General features: G+C 35.0%; 1 protein-coding gene and 1 pseudogene across 1 annotated transcript; both read left to right on the top strand.

The window, feature by feature from the left end:
* The first annotated feature begins 2278 nt into the window (after positions 1 to 2278).
* LOC138900585 (rust resistance kinase Lr10-like) lies at positions 2279 to 4392 on the top strand (annotated as a pseudogene).
* A 1140-nt stretch (positions 4393 to 5532) lies between these two features.
* On the top strand, positions 5533 to 8960 carry LOC104112783 (rust resistance kinase Lr10-like). The gene is made up of 3 exons (XM_009622801.4): positions 5533 to 6400; positions 7482 to 7556; positions 7751 to 8960. The coding sequence occupies exons 1-3, from the start codon at positions 5668 to 5670 to the stop codon at positions 8896 to 8898; spliced, it is 1956 nt and encodes a 651-aa protein (XP_009621096.1). The 5' UTR covers positions 5533 to 5667; the 3' UTR covers positions 8899 to 8960.
* Positions 8961 to 25705: the final 16745 nt, after the last annotated feature.

Genomic DNA, 25705 nt, shown 5'->3' with positions numbered 1-25705 from the left:
ATCGCGTAGGCTTAGTTGGTCAGTGGGGGTTTTGTTCTACGCGATCGCATGGGGATATCTACGATCGTGTAGGGTTAATTTAAGGCAGTAACATTTTATGCTTCGCGATCGTGTGAAGCAGGACGTGATCGCGTAGCTATGTGAGTTTGTTATTCGCGAACGCGTGAAGAAGGTCGTGTTCGCATAGAGGAAATGGGGCAGAAATGGAAATCATGCATTTGTGCTTCGCGATCACGTGGTTAGGTCTGCGATCACGTAAGTCTGTGATGTTGTGCATCACGATCGCGTGGGGAAATCCGCGATCGCGTAGAGTTAAATCTGGGCGATGGAAAATTGTTCTTCGCGATCGCGTGGGAATGTTCGCGATCGCGTAGAGCAAATGTCTGGGCAGAGAGTTTAAGTTCTGAACAGTTTTTGACGGATTGGAGCTCGGGAAGAGGCGATTTTCGGGAATCTTTCAAGGAAAACAACGGGGTAAGTGTTCTTAACTCAATATTGGTTAAATTACCCGAATCTATGGTCGTTTTTAACATTTAATCGGTGAATTAAGTTGGAAAATTGTGAAAACCATCTTGGTTTAATTTGGAGATTTGAGGGTTGAGTTGATGTCGGATTTGAGTAAAAACTATATGGTTGGACTCGTGGTTGAATGGGCTTACGGATTTTATAACTTTTGTCGAGTTCCGAGACGTGGGCCCCACAGGCGATTTTTGAGCTAAATTTTGGACTTTTATGGAAAATTAGTATTTTCTAATGGAATTAATTGCAATAAATTTTATTGATTGAAACGAATTAATTGTGACTAGTTTCGAGGCACTCGGAGGCCGATTTGCGAGGCAAAAGCATAGCAGAGTAAAGAATTTCACGTTTTGAGGTAAGTAGCAGTTTTAAATCTGGTCCTGAGGGTATGAACCCCTGGGATTTTGTGTCATGTGATTATTTTGGAGGTGACGCACATGCTAGGTGACGGGCGTGTGGGCGTGCACCGAGGGGATTGTGACTTGGTCCGTCCCGTGGAAACTGTAAAGCTGAATAACTTGTTGATAGTTATGTGCTCTCTATGTGTTGTGGAAACTTGACTATAAGTCACGCTATAAACCATGTTTAGGCTATATGTTGGTATTGTTGGGACCCACAGAGGTCGTGTACATGTGAATTATCTGCTTAAATTGTTATTTTGTACTCAGTCACAGCTTACTTGATTATTTTATCTCAGTCTCTATTGTTCAATATTGATGTATCATATCATTGTTGTTTGGGTTGATTTTATGATTGTGGAGAGACCGGGAGACTGGAGAGCTTTATGACTGAGTGAGGCCGAGGGCCTGATTGTGAGATATTATACCATAGCATGTGAGTTGGTCGTGCAGCATGTGAGTTGGCCGTGCGGATCCTTATATTATACTATAGCATGTGAATTGGCCGTGCAGCACGTAAGTTGGTCGTGCGGATCCAGATATTTATATTATGGCACGTGAGTTGTCCGTGCAGATTATAGCGCTTGGGTTGTAGGAGCCCCTCCGGAGTCTGTACACCCCCAGTGAGCGCGGGTACCCATTGAGTGTGAGTGCTGAGGGCTGAGAGCCGAGTGGTTGAGTGATTGTGACGAGTGGAGTGACTGTTGCCCTGAGAGGCTGTACTTGTTTTTCATCTGTTGTTGCACTTAGTTGCTATTTGTCATTGTTGTAAAATTCTATGAAAGATTTTATATCCGGATTACATGAACTTGAACTGTATAAATTGATTTGACTTAAACTGCTGGATTTGAAAGCATGTCTATTCTCTGTTGGAATTACTGAAAATGAACTATAACTGTGTAGCTCGTCACTATCTTCAATTTCTTATTTATAATTGTTACTTGCTGAGTTGGTTGTACTCATACTACACTTTGCACTTCGTGTGCAGATCCAGGTGCTTCCGAACATAGCAGGTGTTGATTTTCTCGCACAGTTGATTTTCTGGAGATTTAGAGGTAGCTGCCGTATTTCGCAGACTTTATCTCTTTTTTCCCTATCTCCTTGTTTACTGTATTTGGTCTTAGACTATTATAGACCGTTTTCTTTTGACTTGTATCCATATTAGATGCTCATGTACTCGGTGACACCAGGTTTTGGGGAATGTTCGTATCAGTATTTGTGGGATCTTGTATTGTATTTCAATATTATATTTTCAAACTTAAAGGAAATTGTGGTTTATTGAAATTATCGGCTTGCCGAGTAACGAGATAGGCGTCATCACGACAGGTTAGGATTTTGGGTCGTGACACGTTGCTGCGAAGGCATATCAGTACATGCTGGTTCAATTTTCTCGACGAGCTCAAAGACTTGGCAAAGTCCGTTCCTATGTGCTGACTGTCGTGATAAGAAGGACGCCATGAAAGGAAAACAGCCAAGTGGGTATTAAAGTCGCTTAACTCGTGCATTATTGCCAAGTATGTCAACAATTTTGTTATAATTCTTTCAGATTTCTGCCTGATATCTTAGTTAAGATAATTTATTGAACATTGGCATCAGAGCATACTGTATAACAGCCAATAATGTAAATAGGTTCTATCAAATGGAAAAGTGTGATAGAGATTATTGGGATGTTATATGATCCTTCTTTCATAGTAGTTATGAGATTCTAAGAGACATTAAATGTTCACAAGAACTACTTATTTTGTACTTAAGATAGTGAATGAAAATGTGCTTGGAATCTCAGTTGGTACTGAAGCAAATTACAAGCTCAATAAATATACTACAAGTTGTAATATGTCATATCAGACTGAGAAAATACTATCAGAAAGGAAGATAACATCATTTCACAGTGTTTTGAGTTTGTATCTTCATTAGTCTAGCTTTCTGAGATCATTTCCATATATACTAACAACCTTGACCCCGAATAAGCAGCCTAAATTGACTGGAAAATAATAATCACAAAAAAGAATTCCAGATATCTACTTCTTCATCCCTGTTAGCTTGTCTTGTTTGCGATGAAGGAATATCTAGAAATGAAGTCGTCCCAGAAATATCAAGTCAGCCTCTTCACTAGGCTTGACAATGAAGTCTATTATTGATGGAAGACTGCCAAGTCTTTCAATTGAAAATTAGATGCTTTGAAAAGTAGTCTGCCAAGTCATTTTCATGTGGGAATCTTACTGTTTCCTTTCACTCTTTCCACACAATCTGACTGTGGATTTGTGTCCATGTCTGGTTGTGATGCTAAACCATTTCCAAGAATCCAACTGCTTCCTGGAGTTGAGCTCCATGACACCAAGCCGTTTAAAGAGTGCTGTAGGACTTTCAGAATGAATTTATATTCTCTGATGGTGCATGGCTTCATTTTTCTTCACAGGTGCAGTTTTGTTGACTGTTGTACTGTTGGTTTTACTCTTCTGCTTCAGAAAAAAGATTTTCTGGCACAAATACCTCAGGTTTTGGGTATCCAAAGCTGAGGATCACCGAAATATTGAAGCGTTTCTGAAGAACTATGGGTCATACGCTCCAAAGAGATACAACTACTCAGAGGTCAAAAGAATCACCAGCCGCTTCAAAACGAAACTAGGTCAAGGAGGGTTTGGTTCTGTATACAAAGGAACTCTTCCCAATGGAAGTCATGTGGCAGTGAAGGTCCTGAATGAACTAAAAGGAAGTGGTGAAGAATTCATTAACGAGGTGTCAAGTATTAGCAGGACATCACATGTTAACATCGTGAGCCTTGTGGGATTTTGTTTTGAGGGTCACAAAAGAGCTCTCATTTATGAATTCATGCCAAATGGATCTTTTGAAAAGTTTATCTATGAGGAAAGACCCGACAGAGTTGCCAATTGGGTTGGCCAATACTATACAAAATAACTCTAGGCATTGCTCGAGGATTGGAGTACTTGCATCGTGGTTGTAACACTGGGATTTTGCATATTTTGATATAAAGCCTCATAATATCTTACTTGATGACGATTTTTGTCCTAAGATCTCTGACTTTGGACTTGCCAAACTCTGTGTGAAAAAGGAGAGTGTTGTGTCAATGCTAGGTGCACGAGGGACTGTCGGTTATATAGCTCCAGAAATAGTTTGCAGAAACTTGGGAGGTGTCTCTCACAAGTCTGATGTCTATATATATGTGATCATGTTAAAACATAACAAAGCTCAAACAGAAAGGAAATGCTCACGTTTGATCAACTGATATGCCACGCTCATTGTCTTGCGTACTGAAACATACATAGGTGATATAGGCATGGGCGGATGTAGCCATTTACCAGTTCATGTAAATCCATAACTTTCGACATGAGGGATAGATATATATATATATATATATATATATATATATATATTAAGCTACTAAAATTTTAATAAATATTATATTTGAGCTCATAATTTAAATTCTAGAACCGTCTCCGAATACAGGGCAGGCGGTAGCTGGTTGCGCTGCTCGATTTTGTACTGTATTCAATTGAAGCTCCACGAATCAAGTACGGCAGTCGTCCCATTTGTTTACTACTTCTTTGCATTTTCAGAGGTGATATTATAATATAAAGAATTCAATAAATATACTGCAACTCTGCAAGTTGATAAGTGTGTCACAAGTTGTAAGTGTGTCATATCAAACAGAGAAGAGAAAAGACTACCAGAAAGGGTAATATAACCATCATTTTGGATCAAAGAAAATATATTTTTATGGGTTGAATATAAGCTATTGCTATAATGACTTCTACTTCCAACATACATAGAAGTTCCTGATTTGGAAAATTCCCTCAAAAGTGTTTTGAATGCTTTTTTCTCTTAGTCTTGCCTTCTGAGAAATTTCCAAAATCCACCAACAACATTATAGGTCAAATATATGGAAAAAGAATTCCCTGGACAATGAAGTCCTTAGACTAAGAAAGACGGTAAATGCAGAAAATAATTGGTTGAGGAAATGGGTTGTGGTGTTCAAATTTGTCGTAGAAGAGGTACCTCGATTTACTATTTGTATATGTTATTATGTTATTATATAAATAAAGATATATTGTAATAATTATAATTAAATTAAGAATTTGAATTCTAATTAATAATTAAAAATTAGATAATATTTAGTAGGTAAATTAACACCCCACGTCGTGAAAGAATCGGCGTATGTCGGCTCCCCTGTCATCAGGTCTCCAACTTCCTTAACCTTTCGGCACTGGGCAAGCGTCAGCCCCCATACATGATCGTAATATTTTCACATCGTATCAGAACCAGACACATTGGTCCCTATCGTTGCGTTTGTCAATGTCAGGCCACCGTTACTCACGCATTAAGTCCTGAGTGTGTGGGGGAGAGTTTTCCAATGTCATGGACTCTGAATCTTGGGCATTAACCTTTATGTAGGTGACATTCTCTGTTTTGTACTGTATCCAATTGAAGTTCCAAGAATCAAGACCCTCCTTCATCCCAATTAGCTTGTTACTTAATTTATTGAGTCTGATTAGCTATATAAGTTGCAATTAATCTCATATTAAATAAAAGGGACATCAAATCAGTCTCTTTACAAGACTTGACAATGAAGTCTAATTATTGCTGCAAGACTTTAAGTCTTTCCATTAACAAGAAGGTGCTTTGAAAATTCACCTCACCGCACTTAATATACGTTTATCACAATTTTTCCAACTCCACTAACAATTAAAAGCAGTGAACAACTGAGTTCATATCTTGTCTTCATCTTCTTGAGATGGGAATTTGTTTGTTTGATCAGTGGCCAGTGGGAGGATTTAATATGACTTTCACTTCTTTTGTATGCTTTCTTCTGATCTGTTACTTAGTTCAGACAAAGGGCAGAAGTGATTCAACTTGTCCAAAGTCATTTTCATGTGGAAATCTTACTGACCTGAGCTTTCCTTTCACTCTTTCCACACAATCTGACTGTGGATTTCTTTCCATGTCTGGTTGTAATGCTAAACCATTTCCAAGAATCCAACTGCTTCCTGGAGGAGATTGGTACTATGCTTTAGAGAAGCATAATTCATCAGTTTTGCTTGGCGACCCGAAGCTTCAAATGACGTTGAGGCAACGCGATTGCGAGGCTTTTAACAAGAATTTCTCCCTTCCAAACTCTCCTTCTATTTCTTTCACTACTCTTTCACTTCAAAATATCTTCAAATGTAACAGTACCAATCATAATATTACGAAGAAGATGAAATATCATTATGAAATGTATGATGGATGTGATGGCTTCACCATATACTACAAGATTGATAATGAAGACATTTTAGCAGGCAATCTTCCTGCTAACTGTTCACTTATCAAATTGCCATTTGACAAGTTATCAAATGATGGTGATTTGTTCAACTTGTTAGGTCCTGAATTTCTAGTAGAATGGAAGCTGTCTGATGACTGTTACCAATGTCACTATAGTGGAGGTCAATGCCAGACTGATATTACCAACAAATTTCTTTGTCACACAGGTAGATATCTCCATATATATAATGTGCTCCATTCTCAAGATCAAGTTAAAAATTTCTTAAGGACCTTTCTTATTCCATTTCAGAAATTCATAATATGTAATAACATAATCCGGCCCTCTTTATGTTACAGGATACAATACTGTAAATTTCATGCGTGGTCATTCAACTTTGCGTTCATTACCCAAAAGTCACTTTTCTTTTCTTTTTTATTACGTAAAAGTCATTCAAATTTGTGTTTATTACCCAAAAGTCATTTTTCTTTTTTTTGTTACATAAAAAGCATTTTATTATGTTCTAGTTATCACAATAATCACTTTGACCATATTTTACAAACCTTTCACCTGAAAAATCTATTATGTCCTTGACATTATAAATCCTCTCATTTATGTAATACCTTCTATATTATATGTTATATAATGGAGTATATTTTTACCCACGAATTTTTCTTTTAATTAAAATAACTTAATATTATTTTATAATATATTCGTAAATTTAATTTTTCTTAATAGTAATTTTCAAGATATTTAAGTAGCATTATTAATTTGTCAATAACATTACCGGGAACAAATCTCAAGCCCACGTTCTTAATCATGTTTAATAAAATATGTTTAATGAAAATTAAAAATTCAAAGCTCATTGATTTATCAGCCAAGCCATACCCAATATTAAAGACAAATATCTTTGAAACTTCTTTTAAAATTTCTATTGACTATAAAAGAACTATGATTTGTTAAACAAACCCGTTTCTATTATTTTAAATAAATATTTTTTATTATTTTTATATTTAAAATATATTCATCTTTGAATATGATTAAACAAATTGAGTGGCATGAAAAAAAATTAGATGTATGGATATATTATAAAAATAATCTAACCGTGCACTGATGTCCATGCTTGATTATAAATTTATAACTGCATAGGAACCGAAGCTTCAACCAATGTTGTTGGATCAAATATACTTCCATACTTCAAACTATCTCAGTTCCAATTAAATTCTCATTCTCGTTCTATCATTAATTGACTTTTCGCTTAACCAAATAGAAGTTTAATAATCTGAAACTCACAAGTGTTAGTAGTGCAGATGTTAGCAATATAACAGCGGCAGGTACATCAAAAAGGGGTCATCTCCGGACATCCTGGTTCATTGTAGCCACAGGTAACTCATCTTCTTTTTTCTTCTCTCGAACAGTGGCCGCTAAATTTTCTTAGATACCTTTTTCTCCCTTTCCCCCTTTTGCTGTTTTGAATCTTTTTTCTGTATATAACACAAACTATTTCCCAAAGAGTGCTATAGGAGTTTATGAATGAATTTATATTCTCTTATGGTCATGACTTTATTTTTGTCCACAGGTACATTCTTCTCTTGTATTGGACTGTTGGTTTTACTCTTCTACTTCAGAGAAAAGATTTTGTGGTACAAATACCTAAAATTTTGGGAATCTAATGCTGAGGATCACCAAAATATCGAAACATTTCTAATGAATTATGGGTCATATGCTCCAAAGAGATACAGCTATTCAGAAGTCAAAAGAATCACCGGTCACTTCAAAAACAAACTAGGCCAAGGAGGATGTGGTAATGTATACAAAGGAAGATTGCATAACGGGAAGCATGTGGCAGTGAAGCTTGCGAATGGAAAAGGCAGTGCTGAAGTATTCATTAACGAGGTTGCAAGTATTAGCAAGACATCACATGTTAACATCGTGAGCCTTGTGGGATTTTGTTTTGAGGGTCGCAGAAGAGCTCTCGTTTATGAATTCATGCCAAATGGATCTCTTGAAAAGTTTATCTATGAGGAAAGATCCAACAGAGTTCGCCAATTGAGTTGGCCAATATTATACAAAATTGCACTAGGCATTGCTCGTGGATTAGAGTACTTGCATCGTGGTTGTACCACTCGGATTTTGCATTTTGATATAAAGCCTCACAATATCCTGCTTGATGACGATTTTTGTCCTAAGATTTCCGACTTTGGACTTGCCAAACTTTGCATGAAAAAGGAGAGCGTTGTGTCAATGTTAGGTGCACGAGGGACTATTGGTTATATAGCTCCGGAAATAGTTTGCAGAAACTTAGGAGGTGTCTCTCACAAGTCTGATGTCTATAGCTACGGAATGATGGTGCTAGAGATGGTTGGAGGAAGAAAAAATGTTGATGTTGAAGTTGACCGTACAAGTGAAATCTACTTCCCACACTGGCTCTATCGACGAATTGAACTAGACGAAGAGCTCCAACTAATCGGGATAATGAATGAATCGGAGAAAGAATGCGCAAGAAAGATGGTGTTAGTGAGTTTATGGTGTTTACAGACTGATCCCTCAAATCGACCATCTATGACTAAAGTTGTGGAAATGTTAGAAGGGAACCAAGACTATTTGAAAATACCTCCCAAGCCTTACTTATATCCTGCCTCAAGATCAGAGGTAGATTCATCAGTAGTAGAACCGACCCAATCTTTATTTGTTGATATGTCAGCTAATATTTTGTATGAAATTTAAGTAAAAGTTGATAGTATCTATGAACTTGATGTACAACCAGTCCTGTTGTTTATGTACTTTGATTCAATACCAGCTTGGTGCTGTTTATAACTAACTTTACCTTTTTAGAAAAAACTTAAGCTTTTAGAAAGTCGTTCTAAATTAACGTACTTTGACGATTTAGGATCATCTCATGCAACTGATGTAAAGTCTACTGCGTAGTGCCATTAAGAAAATCTAAGAACTGATTGATCAAGAAGCAAGTCTTCACATATCACAAAATTATAAGGGAAATTCAACCCCCTCCCCACAATAATTAATAGGGTTTTTAACCCGCGGCCGAAACTATTTATATCTGGTAGCTAAAAAAGTATATAAAATTATATATTTTTATATATAACATACAAATATATATAATATATTTTTCGGCTATTATTTTGATAGCAGCTATATAATGTCATTTTTCCTAATAAATAAATATGAAAAGGACAAAATATTCACATCTAGGTGATTTGTTTTCATATACCTAAGTCTTTGTGAGTAGAGTTATCCGATACTTGTGTTAAAAAAAAAAATTAATATCTCAAAAAGAATATTTAAATTGATGTCTAGGTTCATTCTTTTAACGGGTCTTTATTAGAATATTAAAAGAATAATTTTGATATCTCAAAAAGAATATTTAACTGAAATATATAACATATTCTTTATACTTTACTAGCCATGATTAATAATCATTATTATAATTTGAATGGCTTTGAAAAGTTACAAAACGTTGAAGAATTTTATTTGTAACAGTCATTAGCATCTCATTATTCGTTAGTTCTTTAATGTTATATACGTTGGAGCTTTATTGCTTTAAGCTAGCCAGCCATCAGGGGCGGCTCAGTAGGAGGTCTAAAATAAAATCTTAATAAGATACCTTAATATATATATATATATTATTTAATGAACATCGTTTTTAAAAAAATTAAATAAGTGAGAATGTAGAATTAAAAAAATTAGAACTTAGTTTTATAAAATACAGAAAATTAAATGAATTTAACGTTGATTGCATCATAACTGAAATGGGAGAACCCAGAAAACATAAGTGACTCCTTTTTTTTAGTAAGTCTCTTTCTATATTTGGTAACAATTCAACTTTAGATTTTTCTTTTTACCATTAATGAGATGATTTCTAGCCCAAAAGCTTCTAAGATTTATTTAAGATTACAAGTTTCAAAAGTCTTCCTTTATTTCATAAAATTCATGTCCAGTTAAATACTTTCATATAAATTGGGACGGAGAGAGTATAATTTATGTAAGGAAAATAAATAATAAGTTAGATTATTAGATATAGTTACGTGACCAACTAATGAATAGAGAAATATAATTAAGTAAAAAAGTAAAATAAGATTGACAGAAAACTATTTTAGTTATATTAATTAGAGTAAGAAATCGAGTTATTAAAAATTAATATGACAATAAAAAAATAAATTTATCAATAATAAAAGATAATTATATAAATAATATACTACTATATATAGAGAGAATACTAGTAATTTTGGGGCCTAAAGCAAGTGTTTCACTTACTTTAGTGTTGGGCCGCCCCTGCTAGCCATCTGATGAGATGGTGTTTTCTTATCTATACATTCCAAGTTCTTTTTTGATTTGAGGGGTGGAAAAAACTAAGAGTATAAATGTTTCCTATATATATATTTTTCAGTGATGGGTTTTATTTTATTAATCTTTGTTGTTTTTGCTCCTAGTTATACTAGAAGAGTTTGTTGAATCCTGGGGGATATGCCTAATTTTATTTATCACGGTGTGAGCGAAATATCCTTAAGGACAGTGTCCTTGACACGCCTCAAGCTAAATCTTATTCTCCATAATCAAATATTTTTCCAACAATCTTAAGGATATTTTCATGTTGTTACTATGGAGAATAACGCTGCTAATGTTATTGTTGATGCTACTATACCCGCTGCACCAATTTTTTTTTTTGTTGTTCCATCACCAATTACCTATGCCAAACCTTTTTCTGATGTTTCGAAAATTGAGATTTTTGGTGGAGATAATTTTAAGCGCTTGCAGGAACGTGTGTATTCTATTTTGGATATGCATGGAGTTGCTTTCGCACTTACTGATCCTAAGCCAATTAAAGCATCTTCCATTCAGATGGATCAGTGGGTTCATGCTAATAAGGTATGTAGACATACTATAATTTCTACTCTTTCTAACGAATTGTTCGATGTCTGCATTTCCTAGAAGGAGGCAAAATAAATTTGGGAGTCAATGATATCAAAGCACACTGATGAAGACGCTACTAAATAAAAGTTTGTAATTAGAAACTACTACAAGTGAAAGATGACGGAGGACAAGGAAATAACTGTACAAAACAACGAATATCACAAGCTAATTGAAGATCTCAAATCTGAGGATATCTCTCTGCCCGAACAGTTTGTTGCTGGTATGCTTATAGAAAAACTTTCCAAATCTTGGAGTGGCTACAAACAACAATTGAAGCACAAAGGAAAGGGGATTTCTACAAGAGCCAACCTTGTGGAGGACAACAAGCGGCAAAACAAATCAAACAACAGGTACGATAAAAGAAATAGTTATAAACTCAAAACCAACAATCAACCCTTCAAGAAAAAAGGCAATTGCTTTGTGTGTGAAAAACCTAGACACCATGCTGGTCAATATCAGAAAAGGGCTAGGAATGACAATTCCGCTAAGGCTAAAGTAAATTTAGCTGAAGCCAAAACGGATGACATAATTGCTGTGGTTGTTTCCCAAGTGAATCTTGTGGCCAATGTGAAAGACTGGGTGTTAGATTCTGGTGCCACTAGGCACATATGTGCTAACAAAAAAAGACTTTGTGTCTTACACCCAAGTTGAGGAAGAAGAAGAGTTTGTATATCTTGGCGACTCAAGGACTACTTCAGTTCTTGAAAAAGGCAAAGTTCTTCTCAAACTCACACCTGGCAAAACTTTCGCATTGAATGATGTGTTACATGTTCCTAGTATCTGAGCCAATATGGTCTCTATGGGATTATTAGGAAAAGTAGGGGTGAAGGTTTCTTTTGAATCGTGTTGACCAAGAATAATAATTTTGTTGGCAAGGGTTATTATAACCATGGCTTGTTTGTACTCAATGTTATTAATGAAAATGCTAATACTTTTGCTTACTTGATTAACTCTTTCAATTTAAGGCATGCTAGATTATGACATGTTAGTGTATCTTATATTAAAAAAATAAATTCTAAAGGTATCATTTCAAATATTAATTATTCAAATATTGATAAGTGTGAAGTTTGTGCCGAAGCTAAACAAACTAAGAAATCGTGTGCTTCTGTATTTAGAGAATCTGAATTATTAAGTTTAATCCATATTGATTAAGGAGACTTGAAACAAACTATGACTAGAGGAGGGAAAAAATATTACTATGTGACTTTTATAGACGATTTTTCTCGATATACAAAAGTTTATTTGTTGAGAAATAAATATGAAACTTTTGATAAGTTTTTAATTTATAATTCTGAAGTAGAAAATCAATTGGATAAGAAAATCAAAAGAGCTAGATCCGATAGAGGTGGTGAATTTATTTTGTTGAATAATTATTGTGAGAAAAGAGGCATAATTCACGAGGTAACTCCGCCATATTCTCCACAATCAAATGGTGTAGCGGAAAGAAAAAATAGGACCTGAAAGGAAATGATGAATAGCATGCTTGTTAGTTCTTGTGCCCCGGATTATCTTTAGGGTGAAGCCATTTTATCTGCTTGTCATTTACAAAATAGAATTCCCTATAAGAAAACGGGTAAAACGCCTTATGAGTTGTGGAAAGGCTATCCCCCTAACTTGAAATATTTGAAAGTGTGGGGGTGCCTTGCTAAAGTTATGTTACCCGATCCTAAGAAAAGAAAAATAGGATCTAAAACATCTTATTGTATGTTTATTGGGTATGCTGAAAGTAGTGCACATATAAATTTTTAGTAGTCAAAAGTGATGTGTTTGAACACAATACTATTGTTGAAACAAAAAATGCTGAATTTTTTGAAAATATGTTTCCTTTAAAATTTGAGAATATTTCTGATGCTCCTATTATTCGATGTGATTGTATTACTCATGTTCCTATTATTCAAAATAATTTTGAAAGTGAAGAATTAAGAAGAAGTAAAAGACCAAGGAAAGAAAAATCTTTTGGTAATGATTTTTATACTTATCTTGTGGATAATGATCCTTTAACATATTCTAAGACAATTTCTTCGTTTGATGCATCATTTTGGAAAGAAGTTATTGATGTAGAATTAAACTTAAATTTACAAAATAAAACTTAAATTTTAGTTGATTTACCTCCAGGAGCTAAACACATTGGTTGTAAATGGATTTTTAAGAAGAAACTAAATTTGGATGGTTCTATTAATAAATACAAAGCTAGACTTGTTGCAAAAGGTTTTACTCAAAAGCAAAATATTGATTATTTTGATACTTATGCTCCTGTAACTAGAATTTTCTCAATTCGTATTTTACTTGCCTTGGCTTCTATTTATAAACTTTTTATTTACCAAATGGATGTAAAAACTACATTTTTAAATAGTGATTTAGAAGAGAAAATTTACGTGGAGAAACCTGAGAGTTGTATAGTGTCTGGCCAAGAAAATAAAGTATGTAAATTGCTAAAATTTATGTATGGTCTAAAGCAAGCACCTAAACAGTGGCATGAAAAATTTGATTAAGTATTGATTAATGATATTTTTTCATCAATTGAAATAGATAAATGTGTTTATACAAAATGTGTAGATGGTACATGTATTATAATTTGCCTTTATGTAGATGACATGTTTATTTTTAGTTCTAGCCTTGATTTGGTACATAAAACTAATTTTTTCTTGTCTTCTAATTTTGAGATGAAAGACATGGGAGAAGCTAGTGTTATTTTAGGCATGAAAATTATAAGAGATAGCAATAGCTTGATGTTAACTCAAGAACATTGTGTTGAAAGAATTCTTTAAAAAATTAATAATTTTGATGTGGTACCTGTAAGCACTCCTTATGATGCTAGTATTCAATTAAAAAAGAATAAGGGAGATGTTGTTGATCAAAATAAATATGCTCAAATTATTGGTAGTCTAATGCATATGATAAATTTTACTAGACCTGATATTGCGTATGTTGTGCGTAGATTGAGTAGATATACTCATAACCCGAGTCATGATTATGGGATGCATTAGTAAGAGTAATGAAATATTTGAGAGGAACCATGAACTATGGTATTAAATATAATGGATTTTCCATTGTATTATAAGGATATAATGATGCTAATTGGATCTCTGATTCAGATGAGACAAAATTCACTAGTGGTTATGTGTTCACCCTTGGTGGGGGTGTTGTGGCATGGAAATCAGCTAAACAAACAATAATAGCTAGATCAACCATGAAATCTGAGTTTGTGGCATTGGAATTAGCTGGCAACGAAGCTGAGTGGTTAAAAATCTTTTTGGCAAGTATTCCACTAGGAATAAAACCGACACCTTCTGTGTCAATGCATTGTGATTGCCAAGCTGCAATAGCCATTGCTAAAAATAAATCCTTCAATGGGAAGAGTAGACACATTCGATTGAGACATAATGTGATAAAGCATCTGTTGAAAGATGAAATTATTTCCATAGATTATGTGAAGTCATAAGTGAATTTGGCCGATCCTTTGACTAAACCTTTGGGAAGAAAATTAATATCTGAAACATCGAGGGGAATGAGACTTTTGCCAATATGAGTTATATCAACTATGATTGTAACCCAACCTATATGATTGGAGATCCAATGAATTAGGTTCATATGGGTAATAACAAGTCATTAGTTGATCAAATATGCACTATTAAATTATGTCCCTTCCTATGGTGTGTGTGTATATAGTGCTAGACTGCAAGGAATGGGAGGTTGAGTTATTAAACTCTTAATCCAATAATCCATAGCTTTTTATAGGTGGTGTATTGCGCTGCAGAATATACTTGATGGATGGACCTATATGAGTGTAGAGTGGGGTCGCTCCTATGAAATTTATGGATCATCTCATGCAACTGATGTAAAGTCTACTGCGTAGTGCCATTAAGAAAATCTAAGAACTGATTGATCAAGAAGCAAGTCTTCACATATCACAAAATTATAAGGGAAATTCAACCCCCTCCCCACAATAATTAATAGGGTTTTTAACCCGCGGCCGAAACTATTTATATCTGGTAGCTAAAAAAGTATATAAAATTATATATTTTTATATATAACATACAAATATATATAATATATTTTTCGGCTATTATTTTGATAGCAGCTATATAATGTCATTTTTCCTAATAAATAAATATGAAAAGGACAAAATATTCACATCTAGGTGATTTGTTTTCATATACCTAAGTCTTTGTGAGTAGAGTTATCCGATACTTGTGTTAAAAAAAAAAATTAATATCTCAAAAAGAATATTTAAATTGATGTCTAGGTTCATTCTTTTAACGGGTCTTTATTAGAATATTAAAAGAATAATTTTGATATCTCAAAAAGAATATTTAACTGAAATATATAACATATTCTTTATACTTTACTAGCCATGATTAATAATCATTATTATAATTTGAATGGCTTTGAAAAGTTACAAAACGTTGAAGAATTTTATTTGTAACAGTCATTAGCATCTCATTATTCGTTAGTTCTTTAATGTTATATACGTTGGAGCTTTATTGCTTTAAGCTAGCCAGCCATCAGGGGCGGCTCAGTAGGAGGTCTAAAATAAAATCTTAATAAGATACCTTAATATATATATATATATTATTTAATGAACATCGTTTTTAAAAAAATTAAATAAGTGAGAATGTAGAATTAAAAAAATTAGAACTTAGTTTTATAAAATACAGAAAATTAAATGAATTTAACGTTGATTGCATCATAACTGAAATGGGAGAACCCAGAAAACATAAGTGACTCCTTTTTTTTAGTAAGTCTCTTTCTATATTTGGTAACAATTCAACTTTAGATTTTTCTTTTTACCATTAATGAGATGATTTCTAGCCCAAAAGCTTCTAAGATTTATTTAAGATTACAAGTTTCAAAAGTCTTCCTTTATTTCATAAAATTCATGTCCAGTTAAATACTTTCATATAAATTGGGACGGAGAGAGTATAATTTATGTAAGGAAAATAAATAATAAGTTAGATTATTAGATATAGTTACGTGACCAACTAATGAATAGAGAAATATAATTAAGTAAAAAAGTAAAATAAGATTGACAGAAAACTATTTTAGTTATATTAATTAGAGTAAGAAATCGAGTTATTAAAAATTAATATGACAATAAAAAAATAAATTTATCAATAATAAAAGATAATTATATAAATAATATACTACTATATATAGAGAGAATACTAGTAATTTTGGGGCCTAAAGCAAGTGTTTCACTTACTTTAGTGTTGGGCCGCCCCTGCTAGCCATCTGATGAGATGGTGTTTTCTTATCTATACATTCCAAGTTCTTTTTTGATTTGAGGGGTGGAAAAAACTAAGAGTATAAATGTTTCCTATATATATATTTTTCAGTGATGGGTTTTATTTTATTAATCTTTGTTGTTTTTGCTCCTAGTTATACTAGAAGAGTTTGTTGAATCCTGGGGGATATGCCTAATTTTATTTATCACGGTGTGAGCGAAATATCCTTAAGGACAGTGTCCTTGACACGCCTCAAGCTAAATCTTATTCTCCATAATCAAATATTTTTCCAACAATCTTAAGGATATTTTCATGTTGTTACTATGGAGAATAACGCTGCTAATGTTATTGTTGATGCTACTATACCCGCTGCACCAATTTTTTTTTTTGTTGTTCCATCACCAATTACCTATGCCAAACCTTTTTCTGATGTTTCGAAAATTGAGATTTTTGGTGGAGATAATTTTAAGCGCTTGCAGGAACGTGTGTATTCTATTTTGGATATGCATGGAGTTGCTTTCGCACTTACTGATCCTAAGCCAATTAAAGCATCTTCCATTCAGATGGATCAGTGGGTTCATGCTAATAAGGTATGTAGACATACTATAATTTCTACTCTTTCTAACGAATTGTTCGATGTCTGCATTTCCTAGAAGGAGGCAAAATAAATTTGGGAGTCAATGATATCAAAGCACACTGATGAAGACGCTACTAAATAAAAGTTTGTAATTAGAAACTACTACAAGTGAAAGATGACGGAGGACAAGGAAATAACTGTACAAAACAACGAATATCACAAGCTAATTGAAGATCTCAAATCTGAGGATATCTCTCTGCCCGAACAGTTTGTTGCTGGTATGCTTATAGAAAAACTTTCCAAATCTTGGAGTGGCTACAAACAACAATTGAAGCACAAAGGAAAGGGGATTTCTACAAGAGCCAACCTTGTGGAGGACAACAAGCGGCAAAACAAATCAAACAACAGGTACGATAAAAGAAATAGTTATAAACTCAAAACCAACAATCAACCCTTCAAGAAAAAAGGCAATTGCTTTGTGTGTGAAAAACCTAGACACCATGCTGGTCAATATCAGAAAAGGGCTAGGAATGACAATTCCGCTAAGGCTAAAGTAAATTTAGCTGAAGCCAAAACGGATGACATAATTGCTGTGGTTGTTTCCCAAGTGAATCTTGTGGCCAATGTGAAAGACTGGGTGTTAGATTCTGGTGCCACTAGGCACATATGTGCTAACAAAAAAAGACTTTGTGTCTTACACCCAAGTTGAGGAAGAAGAAGAGTTTGTATATCTTGGCGACTCAAGGACTACTTCAGTTCTTGAAAAAGGCAAAGTTCTTCTCAAACTCACACCTGGCAAAACTTTCGCATTGAATGATGTGTTACATGTTCCTAGTATCTGAGCCAATATGGTCTTTATGGGATTATTAGGAAAAGTAGGGGTGAAGGTTTCTTTTGAATCGTGTTGACCAAGAATAATAATTTTGTTGGCAAGGGTTATTATAACCATGGCTTGTTTGTACTCAATGTTATTAATGAAAATGCTAATACTTTTGCTTACTTGATTAACTCTTTCAATTTAAGGCATGCTAGATTATGACATGTTAGTGTATCTTATATTAAAAAAATAAATTCTAAAGGTATCATTTCAAATATTAATTATTCAAATATTGATAAGTGTGAAGTTTGTGCCGAAGCTAAACAAACTAAGAAATCGTGTGCTTCTGTATTTAGAGAATCTGAATTATTAAGTTTAATCCATATTGATTAAGGAGACTTGAAACAAACTATGACTAGAGGAGGGAAAAAATATTACTATGTGACTTTTATAGACGATTTTTCTCGATATACAAAAGTTTATTTGTTGAGAAATAAATATGAAACTTTTGATAAGTTTTTAATTTATAATTCTGAAGTAGAAAATCAATTGGATAAGAAAATCAAAAGAGCTAGATCCGATAGAGGTGGTGAATTTATTTTGTTGAATAATTATTGTGAGAAAAGAGGCATAATTCACGAGGTAACTCCGCCATATTCTCCACAATCAAATGGTGTAGCGGAAAGAAAAAATAGGACCTGAAAGGAAATGATGAATAGCATGCTTGTTAGTTCTTGTGCCCCGGATTATCTTTAGGGTGAAGCCATTTTATCTGCTTGTCATTTACAAAATAGAATTCCCTATAAGAAAACGGGTAAAACGCCTTATGAGTTGTGGAAAGGCTATCCCCCTAACTTGAAATATTTGAAAGTGTGGGGGTGCCTTGCTAAAGTTATGTTACCCGATCCTAAGAAAAGAAAAATAGGATCTAAAACATCTTATTGTATGTTTATTGGGTATGCTGAAAGTAGTGCACATATAAATTTTTAGTAGTCAAAAGTGATGTGTTTGAACACAATACTATTGTTGAAACAAAAAATGCTGAATTTTTTGAAAATATGTTTCCTTTAAAATTTGAGAATATTTCTGATGCTCCTATTATTCGATGTGATTGTATTACTCATGTTCCTATTATTCAAAATAATTTTGAAAGTGAAGAATTAAGAAGAAGTAAAAGACCAAGGAAAGAAAAATCTTTTGGTAATGATTTTTATACTTATCTTGTGGATAATGATCCTTTAACATATTCTAAGACAATTTCTTCGTTTGATGCATCATTTTGGAAAGAAGTTATTGATGTAGAATTAAACTTAAATTTACAAAATAAAACTTAAATTTTAGTTGATTTACCTCCAGGAGCTAAACACATTGGTTGTAAATGGATTTTTAAGAAGAAACTAAATTTGGATGGTTCTATTAATAAATACAAAGCTAGACTTGTTGCAAAAGGTTTTACTCAAAAGCAAAATATTGATTATTTTGATACTTATGCTCCTGTAACTAGAATTTTCTCAATTCGTATTTTACTTGCCTTGGCTTCTATTTATAAACTTTTTATTTACCAAATGGATGTAAAAACTACATTTTTAAATAGTGATTTAGAAGAGAAAATTTACGTGGAGAAACCTGAGAGTTGTATAGTGTCTGGCCAAGAAAATAAAGTATGTAAATTGCTAAAATTTATGTATGGTCTAAAGCAAGCACCTAAACAGTGGCATGAAAAATTTGATTAAGTATTGATTAATGATATTTTTTCATCAATTGAAATAGATAAATGTGTTTATACAAAATGTGTAGATGGTACATGTATTATAATTTGCCTTTATGTAGATGACATGTTTATTTTTAGTTCTAGCCTTGATTTGGTACATAAAACTAATTTTTTCTTGTCTTCTAATTTTGAGATGAAAGACATGGGAGAAGCTAGTGTTATTTTAGGCATGAAAATTATAAGAGATAGCAATAGCTTGATGTTAACTCAAGAACATTGTGTTGAAAGAATTCTTTAAAAAATTAATAATTTTGATGTGGTACCTGTAAGCACTCCTTATGATGCTAGTATTCAATTAAAAAAGAATAAGGGAGATGTTGTTGATCAAAATAAATATGCTCAAATTATTGGTAGTCTAATGCATATGATAAATTTTACTAGACCTGATATTGCGTATGTTGTGCGTAGATTGAGTAGATATACTCATAACCCGAGTCATGATTATGGGATGCATTAGTAAGAGTAATGAAATATTTGAGAGGAACCATGAACTATGGTATTAAATATAATGGATTTTCCATTGTATTATAAGGATATAATGATGCTAATTGGATCTCTGATTCAGATGAGACAAAATTCACTAGTGGTTATGTGTTCACCCTTGGTGGGGGTGTTGTGGCATGGAAATCAGCTAAACAAACAATAATAGCTAGATCAACCATGAAATCTGAGTTTGTGGCATTGGAATTAGCTGGCAACGAAGCTGAGTGGTTAAAAATCTTTTTGGCAAGTATTCCACTAGGAATAAAACCGACACCTTCTGTGTCAATGCATTGTGATTGCCAAGCTGCAATAGCCATTGCTAAAAATAAATCCTTCAATGGGAAGAGTAGACACATTCGATTGAGACATAATGTGATAAAGCATCTGTTGAAAGATGAAATTATTTCCATAGATTATGTGAAGTCATAAGTGAATTTGGCCGATCCTTTGACTAAACCTTTGGGAAGAAAATTAATATCTGAAACATCGAGGGGAATGAGACTTTTGCCAATATGAGTTATATCAACTATGATTGTAACCCAACCTATATGATTGGAGATCCAATGAATTAGGTTCATATGGGTAATAACAAGTCATTAGTTGATCAAATATGCACTATTAAATTATGTCCCTTCCTATGGTGTGTGTGTATATAGTGCTAGACTGCAAGGAATGGGAGGTTGAGTTATTAAACTCTTAATCCAATAATCCATAGCTTTTTATAGGTGGTGTATTGCGCTGCAGAATATACTTGATGGATGGACCTATATGAGTGTAGAGTGGGGTCGCTCCTATGAAATTTATGGAAAAAACTTTCTAGAGCACTCTTGAAAACCAGGCGCGCGCATGGCCTATTAGCGCAAAATTGAGATAAACAATAATGTGGGGGGGTGTATAATGTGATAGATAAGACACTAAACTTACAAAAGAATTCTTGGTTCATAGAAGTTTTGAACTTCACCAATTGTTCTGTAAGTTTAATCTTATTTTATCTAGGTCTGGTTCATAGTCCAAGAGACACCAGATTCGATGCATTATGCTCATTTGTGAAAACTCAACAAAATCTTTATTTCATTATAATATTCTTTTTGAGCTATGTGGGGATTGTTAAAAAAAGTATCTCAAAAATAATATTTAAATTGATGTCTAGGTTCATTCTTTTAATGAGTCTTTATTAGACCAATCAAAAGAATATATTTTAATATCGGTAACTGAAATTTATAACATATTCTTTATACTTTACTAGCCATGACTAATAATTATTATTATTATTATTATATTATAACAAAACTTTGATTAGCATTCATAGTCTTTAAAGTTGTATAGGGTAAAATATGATATGACATGTGGCTGACTAAAAGCAGGACACGTGGAATCCAAGATGGAATGGCTGAGGACCGAACGCAACCACTGCGCCTGTCACCAGAACGGAAAACATTCAAAAAAGTATATTAAATGCTCTGCGTCCGGTAGCATTTACTAAGGAATATTCTACAGCATTAAAAGTGACGGTCTGCTACAAAGAATTTGGTATTTACACTCAACGTTACATCTTCATCAATGACCCTCATAATTGGCATTGAGGGCATGATCCTAGGACCTTTTTTCCTAGGTATAGCTATAAATAGTGAGCTCAGTTACCATTGTAAAGGACACGAATTTTCTCACAAGAACATATTCTATATTCTATACAAAGCTTTATAAAATTTTACTTTCTTGCTTTTTTATCTCATCATAGCTGGGTTCGAAAATCATTTTCACAGAATCACCATCTTTGCTATTTCATCTACATTCTAAGGCTAAGTATTGTGTATTTTTTCGATTATTATATTATTTCAGGATCAAATTAGTTTACTTGTCTAGAAATCACGTATAAATTTAACTATACCGTTTTACGGGTAAACCGTTTGGCGCCCACCATGGAGCCTAGACAGTCGTGCAATTAAGTTAATCCTTGCCTTTTTTACTAACGTGTTTTGACTATTTTGTCTTAGAAAAAATCGCAAAAAATGACAAATAACATTGTTAACGATGCACACAACCCTAAAATTCGAAGGGATCAACCTCATTTCGAGGACTCAATTAGTGACACCCGCAATGAGGGTAATGACGCCATGTCGGTGCATGACAAACGGTACCCTCAACAGCTTCTGAAGACAACTCCCGATGATGCTGATGAGGGACAAGTAGTGGATGATGTGAGGATCCTGCAAGAGCAACAGGCAATCATTCTAGGCCATCTCACGCGGCAGGATCAGGTTATGATGGAACTAAAGCAAGCGCTATCAGGTGCTTTGAATAATGCAAACAAGCGCGATCAACTTCCCCCCGTTGTTCCCGCAGACCAAACAATGTAGAGAGTCGATAACAACACTCCCAGGGGTGAAGTTGGCTTTGATGGGGCTGGGGGGAGCAGATCAGGTCTTAACAACGAGAACGATTCATTCAAAGATGAGTTTTTACGGTTCATGAGGGAAGTAAATGCCCGCATGGACCAAATCCCGGGTGCACCACCAGTATTGAAAGGCCCGAACTCGAAGAAGTACGTTCAATTACCGTACAAGCCAAGTGCGGCACCAGAACTAATTCCTAAGCATTTCAAACGCCTCAAGTTTCAAAGTATGATGGAACTTTAGACCCACGGGAACATATTACCACCTACACAATGGCGGTGAAAGGAAATGATCTAGCTCCTCCCGAAATTGAATCTGTGTTGCTAAAGAAATTCGGCGAAACTCTCACGATGGGAGCCCTAACGTGGTATTCATTATTGCTCGAGCATTCCATAGATTCCTTTGAGATGCTCGAGAATTCTTTCATTAAAGATCATGTCGAGGCCAGAAAGGTACAAGCCCGGAAGACTAACATATTCAGAATAGCACAAGGAGAATCTGAATTGTTATGAGAGTTTGTTACCCGATTCCAGAAAGAAAGAATGTTGCTCCCGGCCATCCCGGATGAATGGGAAGCTCAAGAATTCACCAAAGGATTGAATCCGAGAAGTTCAGACTCTTCCCAGAAGCTGAAGGAGAGCCTGTTTGAGTTTCAAACAACAACCTGGGTAGATATTCACAACCAGTACGAGTCAAAGATAAGGATCGAAGATGACCAGGTCGGTGCTACATCAACGGCCAAAGGACGGGAGAAAAACAAGTAAACATCAAAGAATGACTACGATGCGGATAGGCAGACTTCGAGGGGTCGGGTTTTGCCCTACGAGCGTACCGAAAGCCGTGGCAGAAATCTCTGAGCAGCAAACAAGTTCACCCCTGACGGAGGGGCTGATCGTAGTCAAAACAATAGATCACTTTAAGATAAACAAACGTCGGGGCCTCGAGACCTTTCTTACCCCAGGTTGTCAGAATATAACTTCAACGTCAGTATAGTGGAACTGGTGTCAGCCATGAGGAACATTAAAGAAGCATAATTCCCAAGATCGATGAGGTCTGATCCTAGCCAGAGGGATCCCAATTTATGGTGCGAATACCACGGGACGAACGGTCACCGGACAGGGGACTGCTGACATCTTCGGGAGGAAGTAGCAACGCTATAGAAGAATGGTCATCTCTGATAATTCTTGAGTGATCGAGCTAAGAACAATTACAGTCGCAACAGAGATAACGCAGAATCATTGAAAGCAGGAGAAGAAGCCCCACGCTAGACGATCAACATGATCTTTGGGGGGAACAAAATTAACGGGGTCACCTTTTCGGCGACAAAGAAGACTAAAGTATCGATAACTCACAGTAAAAGACTCCGGGAAGATGATATCACTTTCACGGAGGAAGACGCAGACGAATTGTTGTTACCACACAATGACGCACTAGTAATCTCTTTAAATGTGTTAGATTTTACAATTAAGCGTGTTATACTGGATCCAGGAAGTTTGGCTAATATCATACAATGGAGAGTATTTGAACAAGATAAACTCACCGAAAGCATTATTCTAGCAACAAAACTCCTCGTTGGATTCAACCTTGTGAGCGTGACGACCGGGGGAGAGATCTTGTTGCTCACGAACGCTGAAGGAGTAATGAAAACAACTCTCTTAGAAGTATTGGATGGTGACATGGGATACAACATCATCTTGGGTAGGCCATGGCTACACGAGATGAAAGTTGTACCTTCGACGTATCACCAATTGCTGAAGTTTCCAACGCCCGAAGGAATCAAGAAGATAAGAGGTGACCAACTGGTAGCGAAGGAGATAAATGCAATCTCAGTTTCCAGTAGCAAAGGGAAGGACCGCATGGCATTGCAATTACAGGAATCGACGCCTACTCCCGAGTTAGAAGAGGTTATTCCAGTGGTAGAGTTGTCAGAACAATATCAGGTGCCGAGATATTTCCAAGGAAGAGACAGACGTAACAAAGTTCACGGCAAAGGAACTAGAGCTAGTGGCATTGTTTGAAGAATTCTTAGAAAGAAAATTTCACTTGGGGGCAGGACTGCATCCCGAGCTCAGGTTTAGTTTTATTGAATTCCTTAAAATTAACGTTAATTTTTTGCATGGGCGAACGAGGATATGACAGGTATCCCGACGGAAATAGAAGTGCACAAGCTGAGTTTGGATCCCAATGTACCACCGGTACGACATAAGAAGTGCCCTATTGTCGAGGCCAGGAATAAATTCGTCAGAGAAGAGGTAACCCGCTTGCTTAAAATCGGTTTCGTCAGAGAGGTAAGATATCCAGACTGCTAGCCAATGTAGTAGTAGTCCCTAAGAAGAACAATAAATTTCGTATGTGTATAGGTTATAAAGATCTTAACAAGGTATGCCCAAAAGATTCGTTTCCACTGCCAAATATCGATCAAATGATTTATGCCATGGCCGGGCACGAGTTAATGAGTTTCCTTGATGCTTATTCCAGGTACAACCAAATTAAGATGAACCCGGAAGATCAGGAAAAGACTTCGTTTATAACAAATCTCGGTACATATTGTTATAATGTAATGCCATTCGGGTTACAAAATACGAGAGCCATTTATCAACGACTCGTAAATAAGATATTTGAAAAGCAAATAGGAAAGACCATGGAAGTTTATATAGACGATATGCTTGTTAAGTCTTTGAATGCAGGTGACCACCTTAAGCATTTGTAAGAAACATTCGATATCCTGAGGAAGTATAACATAAAACTTAACCCCAAAAAATACGCGTTCGGGGTCAGCTCCGATAAGTTTCTAGGGTTTCTGGTCTCACAAAGGGGAATTGAAGTAAACCCCGACAAAATCAAGGCCATAAACGATATCCCGGATCAATTATCAAACATGAAGGAAGTGCAAAGACTCACAAGAAGGTTAGAAGCTTTGAGCAGGTTCATTTCCCGGTCATCGGAGAAGTGTCATCGCTTTTTTACATTTCTCAAAAATAAGAACAATTTCGAATGGACGCCAGAGTGCCAGCAGGCTTTGAGGGACCTAAATAAATACTTATCAAGCCCTTCATTACTCTCGAAACCAAAAGAAGGCGAAACATTGCTAGTCTACCTTGCGGTTTCAGAAGTTACGGTAAGTGCAGTTTTAGTCCGGGAGGGCGAAGGTACGCAGTTTCCTATTTATTACGTTAGAAATATTTTAACGGGAGTAGAAACTTGCTACCCACATTTGGAAAATCTGGCCTTAGCTCTCGTAGTCGCCGATCGAAAGCCGAGGCCCTATTTTCAATGCCACCCAATAGTTGTGGTGAGTACTTTCCCTTTTCCGAACATCCTTCATAAACCCGAGCT

Source organism: Nicotiana tomentosiformis, chromosome 10 (genome assembly GCF_000390325.3).
Source record: "Nicotiana tomentosiformis chromosome 10, ASM39032v3, whole genome shotgun sequence".
NCBI classification, from domain to species: domain Eukaryota; kingdom Viridiplantae; phylum Streptophyta; class Magnoliopsida; order Solanales; family Solanaceae; genus Nicotiana; species Nicotiana tomentosiformis.
The sequence above is the reverse complement of the archived record's forward strand: the minus strand, read 5'-3'. Positions and strand labels throughout refer to the sequence as shown.